The sequence below is a fragment of the Lynx canadensis genome, chromosome E2, assembly GCF_007474595.2.
Source record: "Lynx canadensis isolate LIC74 chromosome E2, mLynCan4.pri.v2, whole genome shotgun sequence".
NCBI lineage: Eukaryota > Metazoa > Chordata > Mammalia > Carnivora > Felidae > Lynx > Lynx canadensis.
Genome location: NC_044317.1, coordinates 43,553,152 through 43,565,316, shown reverse-complemented (window position 1 = coordinate 43,565,316; position 12,165 = coordinate 43,553,152). Strand labels below are relative to the sequence as shown.

The window sequence follows — 12,165 nt, the reverse complement described above, 5'->3', positions numbered from 1 at the left end:
GAGGGAGACACAGAATCGGAAACAGGCTCCAGGCTCTGAGCCATCAGCCCAGAGCCTGACGCGGGGCTCGAACTCACGGACCGCGAGATCGTGACCTGGCTGAAGTCGGACGCCCAACCGACTGCGCCACCCAGGCGCCCCTCATTCATCTTTTAAAGAACCAACTTTTGGTTTGTTGGTTTTGTTTTCTATCTAATTGATTTCTGGTGTTTGAGATACTTGCCTAGATCTCTAGTTTCTATCCCCCACCCCCTCAAAATATGTATTTAGGCTGGAAATTTCCCCCTAGATATAACTTACTTGCATCTTACAAGTTTTAATGTTATATTTTTATCTTCATTCAGTTAAAAATACTTTATATTTTCAATTGTGGTTTCTCTTTTGATCCATTAGTTATTTAGACATTTCACTGTACAAATTTCGAATATCTAGTGATGTTCTTGTTATCTTTTTGTCATTTGAGTCTAACTTAATTCTACTGACCAAAAATGTGATTCTGTTCCTTTAACATTTATTGAGACTTGTTTTATGATCTAAAATATGGTCGATTTTGCCAAATATTTCATGTAATTAGAAAAAATATGTGATCTGAAGTTGAGTGCAGTGTTCTACATTATATATATGATTAAGTCAAGTTTATATCATATAGCTCAAATATTCTTTATTGTTACTAAATTTTTGTTTGCATATTGCCTTGTGGATTTGTCTATTTCAACATTTAGTGCTAGAAGGTTTTGCTTCATATATTTTTAGTTTCACACAAATTTAGGATCATTATAACTTCCTATCGAACTGACCATCTTATACAATGGCTCTTGTAATCTCTTATTAATACTTTTGGCCTTAATGTTTACTTTCTGTTATTAGTATAACCACTATACCAGTTTTCTGTTATTTAGTGTTTGCATGATATTTTTCCATGTCTTTACTTTCAACTTTTCTATATCTTTTTACTTAAAATTAATCTCTTAAGAAGTAGATATTTAGGGGCACCTGGGTGACTCAGTTGGTTGAGCGTCTGACTTTGGCTCGGGTATGATCTCACGGCTCATGAATTCGAGCCCTGCATCAGGTGATGTGCTGACAGCTCAGAGACTGGAGCCTGCTTCGGATTCTGTGTCTCCCTCTCTCTCTACCTCCCACCCCCCGACAGCTTGTGCTCTGCCTCTCTCTCTCTAAAAAAAAATAAACATTAAAAAAAAGAAGTATATATTTAGATTTTTGTTTTGGTATTCAGTGTGAAAATCTTTGTCTTTTAATTGCAGTATTTAGTTCATTTACATTTAATGTAATTACTGATATAGTTGGGTTTAAGTTTACCATCTTCCTCTTTGCTTGTTACATGTTCTGTCCCTTCTTTGGCTCTTTTGTCTTGTTTTACTTTTGGATTTACCAAGTATTTTTAAAAATTTTAATTCCAATATAGTTAACATACAATGTTATATTAGTTTCAGGTGTACAATATCGTGATTCAACAGTTCTATACATCACCCAGTGCTTATCACAACAAATGCATTCCTTAATCTCCATCACCTATTTAACTCATCCCCCCACCTACCTCCCGTCTGGTAACCATCAATTCTCTATAGTTAAGATTCTGTTTCTTGGTTTTCCTCTCTCTTTCTCTCCTTTTTTTTTTCCTTTACTCATTTGTTTTGTTTCTTAAATTTCACTTATGAATGAAATAATTTGTCTTTCTCTGACTTATTTCATTTAGCATTATACTGTCTAGCTCCATCCATGTTGTTGCAAATGGCAAACTTTCGTTCTTCTTTATGGCTGAATAACATCCCATTGTATAGATATCATATCTTCCTTATGCATTCATCTATTGGTGGACACTTGGGCTGCTTCCATAATTTGACTATTTTAAATAATGCTGTTATAAACATATGGGTGCATATATCTTTTTGAATGAGGGTTTTTGTATTTTGAGAGTGAATACCCAATAGTGCAATTACTGGATCATAGGGAAGTTCTATTTTTAACATTTTGAGGAACCTCCATACCATTTTCCACAGTGGCTGCACCAGTTTGTATTCCTACCAACAGTGCAAGGGTGTTCATTTTCTCCATATCCTTGCCAACACTTGCTGTTTCTTGGGTTTTTTATTTTAGCCATTCTGATAGGTGTGAGGTGATATCTTATTGCAGTTTTGATTTGCATTTCCCTGATGATGAGTGATATTAGCATCTTTTCATGTGTCTGTTGGTTATTCGGATGACTTCTTTGGAGAAATGTCCGTTCATGTCTTTTGGCCATTTTTAATTGGATTATTGTTTTTGGGGTGTTGAGTTGTATCAGTTATTTATATATTTTGGATACTAACCCTTTATTGGATATGTCATTTGCAAATATCTTCTTCTATTCAGTAGGTTGCCTTTCAGTTTTGTTGACTGTTTCCTTTGTCGTGTAGAAGCTTTTTGTTTTGATGTAGTCTCAATAGTTTATTTTTGCTTTTATTTCCCTTGCTTTAGGAGACATATCTAGAAAAACGTTCTAAGGCCAATGTCAGAGGCACTATTGCCTGTTCTCTCTTCTCGGATTTTTATGGTTTCAGTCTTACACTTAGGTCTTTAATCCATTTCGAGTTTATTTTTGTGTATGGTGTAAGAAAGTGGTCCAGTTTTATTCTTTTGCATGTCGCTGACCAGTTTTCCCAACACCATTTATCAAAGAGAGTGTCTTTTTCCTATTGGATATTCTTTCCTGTTTTTTTGATGATTAAGTGATCATATAATTGTGGGGGTTTTTCTGGGTTTTCTATCCTGTTTGCCACAATCAGGTGGGATTTATTCCTTGTATACAAAGGTGGCTCAATATTTGTAAATCAATCAACATGGTACATTACATTAATTAGAGAAATAATAAAAACCATATGATCTTTTCAATAGATGCGGAAAAAGCATTTGACAAAGTACAACATCCAATCATGATAAAAGCCCTCAACAAAGGCCACATATGAAAAACCCACAGTGAACATTATATTCAGTGGGGAAAAATTGAGAGCTTTCCCCGTAAGGTCAAGAAAAAGATAAGGATGTCCATTCTTGCCACTTTCATTCAACATAGTACTGGATTCACCAAGTACTTTTTTTTTTTACCCAGTATTTTTTAATTATTCCATTTCCCCATCTATTAGCTTATTAGGTATGCATTCTTTTATGATTTCGCTAGAGATTACAAAATTAATTCTCACTCATTAGAATATAATATAATATAAATTTGTACTTGTACCATTACCTCGACAATGTGGAGACCTTATAACTTTTTAGCTCCATTTATGCTTCCGTCTGTTGTGCTTAGTATTTTTTATTTTAAATATATTTTAAACCCCATAAGACATTATTTTTAAATACTCTAAATATTAATTTAATTTTGCCCACATATTTACTCTTCTGGTAGTTTTTATTCCTGTGTTGCCTTGCTTTCATTTGGGATCAGTTTCCTGCTGCCTGGAGAATTCTCTTTGGTATTACTTTTAGTATGCTCTGCTATGGTAAATCCTCTCAGTTTTCATCTGAAAATATCATTATTTTTTGCCTCCGTCTTTAGAAGATATTTTAATTGTGGTCTATAGAAATCTATATATAGAATTCTAGATTGGCAGTCGTTTACTTTTAGTGTTTTGAAGGTGGCATTGCATTGTCTTCTAGCTTCCATCATTTCTTTTTTTTTTTTTTTTTCCCATCATTTCTTTTTAAAAGTCCGTGTAGGGTCTTAGGATTATCACTTTCAAAGTTTGTATCTTTTTCTTCTCTGGCCATTTAAAAACATTTTTTTTTAATTTTTTAAATTTATTTTTGAGAGAGAGAGAGAGAGAGCATGAGCCAGGGAGGGGCAGAGAGAGAGACAGAGACACAGAATCCGAAGCAGGCTCCAGGCTCCAGGCTCCAGGCTCCGGGCTGTCAGCACAGAGCCCAACGTGGGGCTCGAACTCATGAGCTGTGAGATCATGACCTGAGCCGAAATCAGACGCCCGGCCGACTGAGCCACCCAGGCGCCCTTTCTCTGGCCATCTTTATTATTTCTTCTTTGCTTTTCAGCAGTGTTTTCCTATAAAGTTCCTGGGTGTGGCTCCATTTATATTTACCCTGTATGGGATTTGAAGGCCATCTTGAATTTGTTGCTTGATGTTTTTTGTCAGTTTTGGAAAGTTTTCATTCAGTACCTTAAAATATTACTTATGTGCTTCTGAGTCTCCATTTACATGAACGTTAGAACTTTTTGCTATGTCTTATATGTGTCTTGCACTTTTTCTTTGTATACTTCAGTATAGATATTTTTCTGTGGTCCCATCTTTCATTTCCCTGATCTTCTTTTCTGTTGTGTTTAATAGATTGCTATCCTTTCTAGAGAATCCTCAATTTCACAAATTTTATTTTTTAGTTCTAATATTTCCATTTGATTCTTTTCTACCGGTTCAAAATCCTCTTCTTGTCCTCTCCTGAACATATTAATCATGGTTGTCTTAAAATCTATAGTTGTTATTAGCAAGGGTGTTGATCTAAGCTTCTCGGTTGTAGTAGTAAGCGGAAACCCCACCCACATTATTAAAGAATAGCAGGGAATCTGGATTCTCATGTGAAATCTCTTGGCTTTTACATGTTGGCCGCTGATTTAAATACCCAACCCCCTCCACCAGGGAGGCCAATTCAAACATTTATTCAGGCTGTATCCAGCCAGTCTGTTACTTCTCACCTAGACCGTGTGAAAATCGGAAGTGGGCTATCTCACAGTGGCCCCATATCCCCGCTTACGTGTTTAGAAAAGATCCCCTGGGCTGAGGAGACAGAGAGGGAGAGAGCTGGAGGGGAAACAACACAAGTACGACTGTTAATGTGTCTCAGAGAGAGGGATTTTAGAAGGTCCTGGGGAGCAGACAAAAACTCTGAACGGTTTTACAGATCCGAGAACAGAGGAGATGTGTGGCCCACTCCTGTGGTGAAGGTGGTGGTGGTGAAATGGTATGGAAGCAGCAGTTCCAGAGTCGAAGCGCACAGCTTATGCCAAACACAGCCTGTAGAGGTCTCCACATGGGACAGGGACATGACTGAGAGAGCCCCCGGTCATAAGGAGCCAGGTAGAGGAAGGCAGGATGTCTTAGCAAAGACTTGGATGGAACTTTGACCTCACCCACTCACCACTCTCCTCCTTGTCCACTGCTCCTTAGCCGCTCTGGCCTCTACACCCTTTAAATATGGCAGCCATGTCAGGGTCTAGCCATCTCTTGGGAATATTCTTCCTCCAGAAACCCACACGGCCCTTTATGTCAATTTATTCAGGTGTTTGTGCAACTTCACCTCCTCGGTGAGTGTTCAGACAGGCCTGACCAACCTCCCTCAGCTCGCGCTCACGTCCATCTCCTCACTTTCTATGCCCATTTCCCTGCTTTACTCTTCACTTGATCTCAGCCAAAAGGCTGAGAAGCGATCCCCTGCTTTACTCTTATCTTTAGTGATTATTAGTCCTCATCATCTGAGGGTTCCATGATTGTGAATTCACCCGCTCGCTAAAATTTATTTGTAGCCCCAGGTCAACCCCCACAGTGGTTCCAAAGTCATTTGTGGACATGCAAAGAGGAGTGAAACAGTCGAATCACTTAATGCACATTCCCAGCTGAGGTTGAACAGGGAGACACTGCCTTCTGGTTTCAGCTATCATACTATTTTAAATTTTTTTTTTCAACGTTTTTATTTTATTTTTGGGACAGAGAGAGACAGAGCATGAACAGGCGAGGGGCAGAGAGAGAGGGAGACACAGAATCGGAAACAGGCTCCAGGCTCTGAGCCATCAGCCCAGAGCCCGACGCGGGGCTCGAACTCCCAGACCGCGAGATCGTGACCTGGCTGAAGTCGGACGCTTAACCGACTGCGTCACCCAGGCGCCCCATCAGCTATCATACTATTAACAAGTATCCTTTTTCATGGTCTGCTTAGTGCCACTTTTTTTGTTGTTGTTGCATTTTTGTACTTTTTGTTGATGATTTCACTATTTAAAATGGCTCCCAGGCAGTGCTGACATGTTAGCCAGTGTCCCTAAGCACGAGAAGGCTGTGACATGTCTGGTCAAGAAAACACGTGTGTTAGAGAAGCATTGTTCAGGCATGAGTTAATAGTGCTGTTGTGTACAAGTTCATTGTTAATTAATTAACGATATATATTAACTAAGAGGCCTTTAAACAAAAATATACATATAGCAAAGTTATATGTTGAGCAGTTGACAGAAAATGTTATGACCAAAGGCTCGTAGGACCTTGCTTAAGTCTGTATGTCTCCTACAAACAATGTTCAGTATTTGCTAATTCAGCAACTTTATAGAACATAACCACCATGAATAAGGAGAATCACCTGTATCTGGTATTGTGTATTATATATTTGTTTATTATCTGTCTGTTCCACTAGAAGGTAAGTCCAAGAGGGAAGAGGCTTTGTCTAACCTGTTTGGGGCTGTGATTAGAATAAGGCACATGGTAGGCATTCAGGAAACTTGTGAAATGAGTGAGCGATGGCATATCAAGCCTGCACAATAATTGTTTTTAATTTCAGTACTGAGAAGGAGTTTAGGAAAGGGTTTGGAAAGGGGACCACTGAGAAAAATATTTGCTTATTTAAGATGAGTTGAATCATGCAGATATCTGTGGCAAGAGTCTGGGACCAGCACATGCAAAGGTCCTGGGGCAGGAGCCCTTTGCTTGCCTGATGTTTTCAGAAGGTGGCAGGGAGGCCAGCATGTCTGGGGAGGAGAGGCTGGGGGAGAGGGGTAGGAAATAAGAATGGTAACCAGACAGAATTTATTCACCTCTCCACCCCCTGCACTAAGAACTGTGTACAGAACATAGTAGGTGTTCAGGAAAAATGTGTTGAACGTTCACATGTGGCACGTTAATGCCAGAGCAGGGAATGGTAGAGAAAATCCTGAATAGACAAATTAAGTTTCCTCCTATCCCAGCAGAGTGGAGGGCTTGGAATAGATATTAGAGTTGTTAAACTGTCACCAGTCAAACAGGGATTGTGACCTCACTTAGCCATGAGGTGAGCTACAATTCAGCCTGCTGCCCAGGGCCGGCCTGGGTTTCATGGGTGACTTCACAATGGCCAGCGTGGTGCCCTGCCCACCGCCACAGTCCCAGTCCACCATGCTAACCACCCTATGGCTGCTGCTCAGCTTTGCTGTCCCCTTGCCAGGGTTCTATGTCTCCTTCAGCTGTCCCAACGAGAAACAATGCCAAAGAGCCCTCCTCTCGGACAATGACGTCTTCTTGCCCTGCAACTCTTCTGGGTCACAGTGGTACTTCTTCCTGCAAGATGGGACCAGCTGGTCCCACACACTCTCCAGTGCTTCCAACATAGAAATCATACCTGACAGTGGCGTTCTCATTCAGAGTCCGTTGCCCTCCCAGACGGGTTTCTACCACTGCCAGGACAAGGACGGCCTCCAAGTGGTACAGTATGAGATTGACTTCCAGGATGTCAGCACCCTGCACATAACACACAAGGGACTGGGTCAGAAGCCCCTGCGGAACGAGAGCCTGAGTCTGGGTGGCAAAGGGATCGTCTTCACCCGCTGGGAGCCCTGGCAGGACTGTAACCGCTGTGGGGGGCTGGGCGAGCGGAAACGCCTGGGGTACTGCTACATCGAGGAGCCCCTGCAGGAACCCATGCCCTGCTGGCTGTATCTGGGAGGTAGGAAGGTGTGGTCCAGCCGCATGCGGCCCGAGATGCAGGTGGACGCCTGCCACGTCCCGTGCACGGCACTGACGTCGGATTACGTCCCCTTTGACAACTTTGAGATCACTGAGGAGTCGGGATCCGTGTGGCTCACCTGCCCCCTGGGATCTGTCTACAGGTGATGGAGACAGGCACCAGCCCTGCCCTTGGCTCCTAGCCAGGGTCCCCCAGGCTGGGAGCCTTCATGATGAATTCCTGCAGAGGGGAGGGGGCCCACATGGTCAGCTTGCTCTCTGCCGGCCTCTTCAGATGTGCCTTTGGTAAGAGCCTCCTGGCGCCCACACACAATTGAGTCACACAGGTAGAACAGGACCGCTGACCCTTCGGGAGGGCTTGGCCGATTCTGTGGCCGCTCCTGTGGTCGGCCATGCTGTGGATGTGGCGCTCATCAGACACCCCTGCGGAAGCCCCCAGCCTGGGGGTGGGGATGGGGGGTGGACAGCCCGGGGTGGTCAGGGCTGGGATGGGAGAAGCCCACGTGAGTAATGAGGCTATGCCGGGGGAAGCTCAGAACGCTGTGGGACCCTGAGACCTCTGCTCATTGGGGAGGATCAGAGAGCCCCGAGGAGAGGAGGCTGCCCCGGGAGGGTACCCATCAGGGTCTGCCTCGCAGAACGCACACTCATGTTCTTATATTCCTGCCTGGAGCCCCTGGGAAATCTCCCCTTGGCCTGTCTTCCCTAAGCCACCCGCACTGATGACCCTGACCCCGGTGAGAAGAATTACAACCACTCACAACCCTGCACTTTGGCCACGGGCTGCATCCCAGCCCCAGAGCCAGAGCCGTGGGCCCCAGGGGGGCCATTTACAGATGAAGAAGCTGCAGCTCTCAGAAGGCACAGTCCTTGCCCGGAGCGGGGGGGGGGGGGGGGGGGATCCACGGTGGCCCTAAATCCTGCAAGCTTGGCTGCAGAGTCCCCGTGGCCTCCAGCCCCGCGTGCCAGGGATGGCCCCTCCCTTGCAAGGTGGGGGCCCCAGCAACCCCTTGGGGCCTCTGTAGCCACAGGCTCTGTCAGTGTGAACCCGCTACCTCCATCTGGTTTGCTCTCCCTTGTTCCAGCTGTGACCTCTGACCTCTTCTCCTTCTCACCCTCTCTCCATGGTGTCCCTTCCTCCTTTTCCCCTCCTCCTTTAAGTATAAAAGTAACAGCTACTCCCTATAACCCTCCCCCGCCACCCAGTTCAGAAGTGCAGGAAAGGGCACACGAGTCTCTCCTCTTACCTGGACTGGGCCACCCACTCCACGCCGCTTGCCAGACAAGGAGTCCCTGGCTGCCAGTCACTGGGGACCTGAGATAAGAATCAAGGGAGGTCCCCAGAGGCTTTAGGAGTTGCCGGGTCTCAAGGGAGCCGAGTGGAGTGGCATTTCCTGTGAGGTTTACATCTTGGACTCTGGATTCATCCAGACCTGGGCTCCAATCCCAGCTCTGCCGCTTTTCCAGCTGTGCGACTTTGGGCCTGTGGTGTCCCTCTGGGCCTCAGTCTCCCTGTCTGTAGAATGCGGGTTGCATTCATTTCCTAAGGCTGTCACAACACAGTACCACACACTGGGTGGCTTACAGCAATGTAAATGTATTCTCTTGCAGTTCTGGAGGCCAGAAGTCCAAAGCCAAGGCGTCACCAGGGCCACGCGCCCTGTGAGATGCTGGGTGGAATCTGTCCTGCCTCTGCCTAGCTCCTGGGAGTGGCAGGCAATCCTTGGCCTACCTTGGCTTGTAGCTGCATCCCCCCGCCCCCCATCTGTCCCTGTCATCACTCGGCATTTTCCCTGTCTGTTTGGGTCTGTGTCTCTTCTCCCTTTCTTTTTTTAAAATTTATTTAATGTTTACTTTCGAGACAGACAGAGCGTGAGTGGGGGAGAGACAGAGAGAGAGGGGGACGCAGAATCCGAAGCAGGCTCCAGGCTGTCAGTCGGCAGAGAGCCCAACGCGGGGCTCGAACTCGTGAACTGCAAGATCATGACCTGAGCCAAAGTCGGACGCTTACCCCACTGAGCCACCCAGGCGCCCCTCTTCTCCCTTTCTCAAAAGGACACAGGTTGTATTGCATTTAGGGTCCAGGGATTTACTCCAGTCTGACCTCGTCTTCACTAATTACATCTGCAACACCCCAATTTCCAAAGAAGGTCACGTCCTGAGGTTTAGAACACGAATTTGGGGAGGACACGATCCAACACGATCCATCACGGGCTCATTGTGATGTCTAAGGGGCAAATGCCTGTCCAGACGCAAAGCCCCACCCTCTAGTGGGTGTTCGTTTTCGCTTGCATGATGACCGGCCCTGTCAATGCCGTCTGTTGGGTCTCCTTTCTGTTCCTCGGTCACGACGGGCTGAGAAGTTGCCAGCACTGAAAGGAGATGAGGGAGCCAGCCCTGTGTGCCGAGGCACAGCCCTCGAGGCAGAGGGAACGGCCAGGGCAATGGCCCTGAGGCAGGAAGGTGCGTGCTGGAGGACCACCTAGGAGGCCAATGTGGCTGGGGCAGCCTCAGTGAGAGACAGAGTGGGGAAAATGAGGCCCGGCCAGGAAAGTGGGGTGGGGGGCAGTGGGGGTGTGCGTTCTTGCTGATTCCTCCAAGTAACCCTCAGAGGCAGGTATAGTCACACCCCCCGGTTTTCAGATGAGCAATGGGAGGCTTGAAGAGCTAGAGGCATTTTCCTGTCGCAGATCGAGTGGGGGTGGGGCTCTGAGCTCCCCGACACCCGTCCCCACCTTCCCCCTGCTCTGTAGCACTGTGCGCTGTTCCCCAGGGAGGAGGGCGCCGCTGTCCCCATCTCCTCTCAGACACCAGTCCCCCACGTACCCCCCCGGGGCCACAGCAGCTGACCTTGTCCTCCTTTGCAGGCCCATCCTCTGGGAAGCCGACAACATCCCCCTGACCTGGCAGAGCCAGCTCTCCAGCCAGGACTTGGACACCATTCTGGAACCTTCCAACGGCGGCAAGCAACTGCGGGTCTTCCAGCCGGCCATTTACAAGTGCTTCGTGCAGCAGGAGCTCATGGCCCGGTTCAACCCCGTGCCCTTTCCAGGCACGGCGGAGACTCTCAGGGAAGAGGAAGGCGGGCCACACCGGGGGAAAGGGAAGACCCAGGAGGGGAAGGCCAGCTCCATCCTCAAGGGGCTCAAGTTGCTGCTGCTGCTGGGCACGGTCCTGGGCCTGCTGGGGGTGCTGCTCAAGATCTTCCACCCTTCCCAGGGCAAAAGCAGTGACCGGGTGCTGCTGGTGAAATGAAGCAAGCCCTCTGTGCCCAGGACACTTGGCCTCCTGTGTCTCCGTCACTTTAACTGTCCTTCCCAAGGCACTTCCGGGGGGGTGGGGGGCGGCAGAGGCGGTGCCCGCAGGTGCAGAACAGGCCCATGGCCGCAGCGAAGGCTGATGAGCTCTTCCCTGTTCCAGGTCCTGCTCTGTTAACCCCTTAACAATCCCCATCCCGCAGATGAGGAAACTGAGGCAACTACTGTCCAGTAATTGGAAGGTGGGGGGTGGGGGCGCTCCAGTTTGAGCTCAAGTCTTGTTTTCCTCACGGGGAGGACGGGAGAGATGGAACTCACCGTTTTCAGGGCGAGTCTCTGGGAGTTGGTAAACTGTAGCCACCTTAGGCAGCTTACTGCATTCCCCCGAGGACAAGGGCTGAGACAGGATGGGAGGGAGTAGCGGAGGGGGGGTCACACCCCGACCTGCAGATCAGCACTGGGCTCTGCCTTTCCTTGGTTGTCCTTGCCCCGCACTCCCTCAGATGTGCTGAGGGCTTTCAGGCTTAGCCATATCTGTCCGAGGCAGAGGGTGTTCCCAGGGTCGTAGCCCCGGGCCGCCGGACCTGTGTCACCCCTCCTGGCTCTTGCAGTGGAGAGAGAGCCCCAAGAAGGAGAGACAGACCCGTTCTACCAGGACAAGGCGCCAGGCCTGGCCCAGCTGACCCACGGGAGTCACCAAGCCTAGTTGTTCCCAGAAATTATATACACTGTTCCGCAGAGTGCAAGAGTGAGAAATAAAATATTAATGCCTCGTAAAACTCGTTGCCCTGATATCCCACTGGACAGATCTGAAACTTCCAGAACGGAGCTTCTGCCCCTGAGCAGAGGGCAGAGCTCACTCCTCGCTTACCAGACACTGTTGCCAAAACACTTAAGGCTTCTCACGGTGCCCACAGACACAAAGGTTCCTGCAGAATCGGGAGGACATTCGTGGAGAACTAAACAGGGTCCGTTGGGAAACAGAGGCAGAGAATAATGATGACAGCAATGGCAAATGTTTGTGAACTTCCTGGCATGATCAGAACTCACACCTTCATGAACTTTATGTCCTCACAGCCAGCCACCCATGAGGCTGGGGTTCCTCCCAACCTTGTTTTGAAATGGTTTTTTAACGTTTATTTATTTTTGAGAGACAGAGAGAGACCGAGTTCGAGCGGGGGAGGGGCAGAGAGAGAAGGAGA

General features: G+C 47.2%; 1 protein-coding gene across 1 annotated transcript; it reads left to right on the top strand.

Moving 5' to 3' along the window:
• Positions 1-6,847: 6,847 nt before the first annotated feature.
• On the top strand, positions 6,848-11,070 carry LOC115503338 (protein FAM187B). The gene is made up of 2 exons (XM_030299482.3): positions 6,848-7,849; positions 10,574-11,070. Exons 1-2 carry the CDS (start codon positions 7,080-7,082, stop codon positions 10,959-10,961), a joined length of 1,158 nt encoding a protein of 385 aa, XP_030155342.1. The 5' UTR covers positions 6,848-7,079; the 3' UTR covers positions 10,962-11,070.
• The last annotated feature ends 1,095 nt before the right edge of the window (positions 11,071-12,165 follow it).

Bases quoted from the DNA above. Each gene is read 5' to 3' on its own strand.
- LOC115503338 (XM_030299482.3), top strand. From the start codon at position 7,080: ATGGGTGACTTCACAATGGCCAGCGTGGTGCCCTGCCCACCGCCACAG. The intron at 7,850-10,573 runs GTGATGGAGACA...CCTCCTTTGCAG, and splicing joins CCCCTGGGATCTGTCTACAG to GCCCATCCTCTGGGAAGCCG.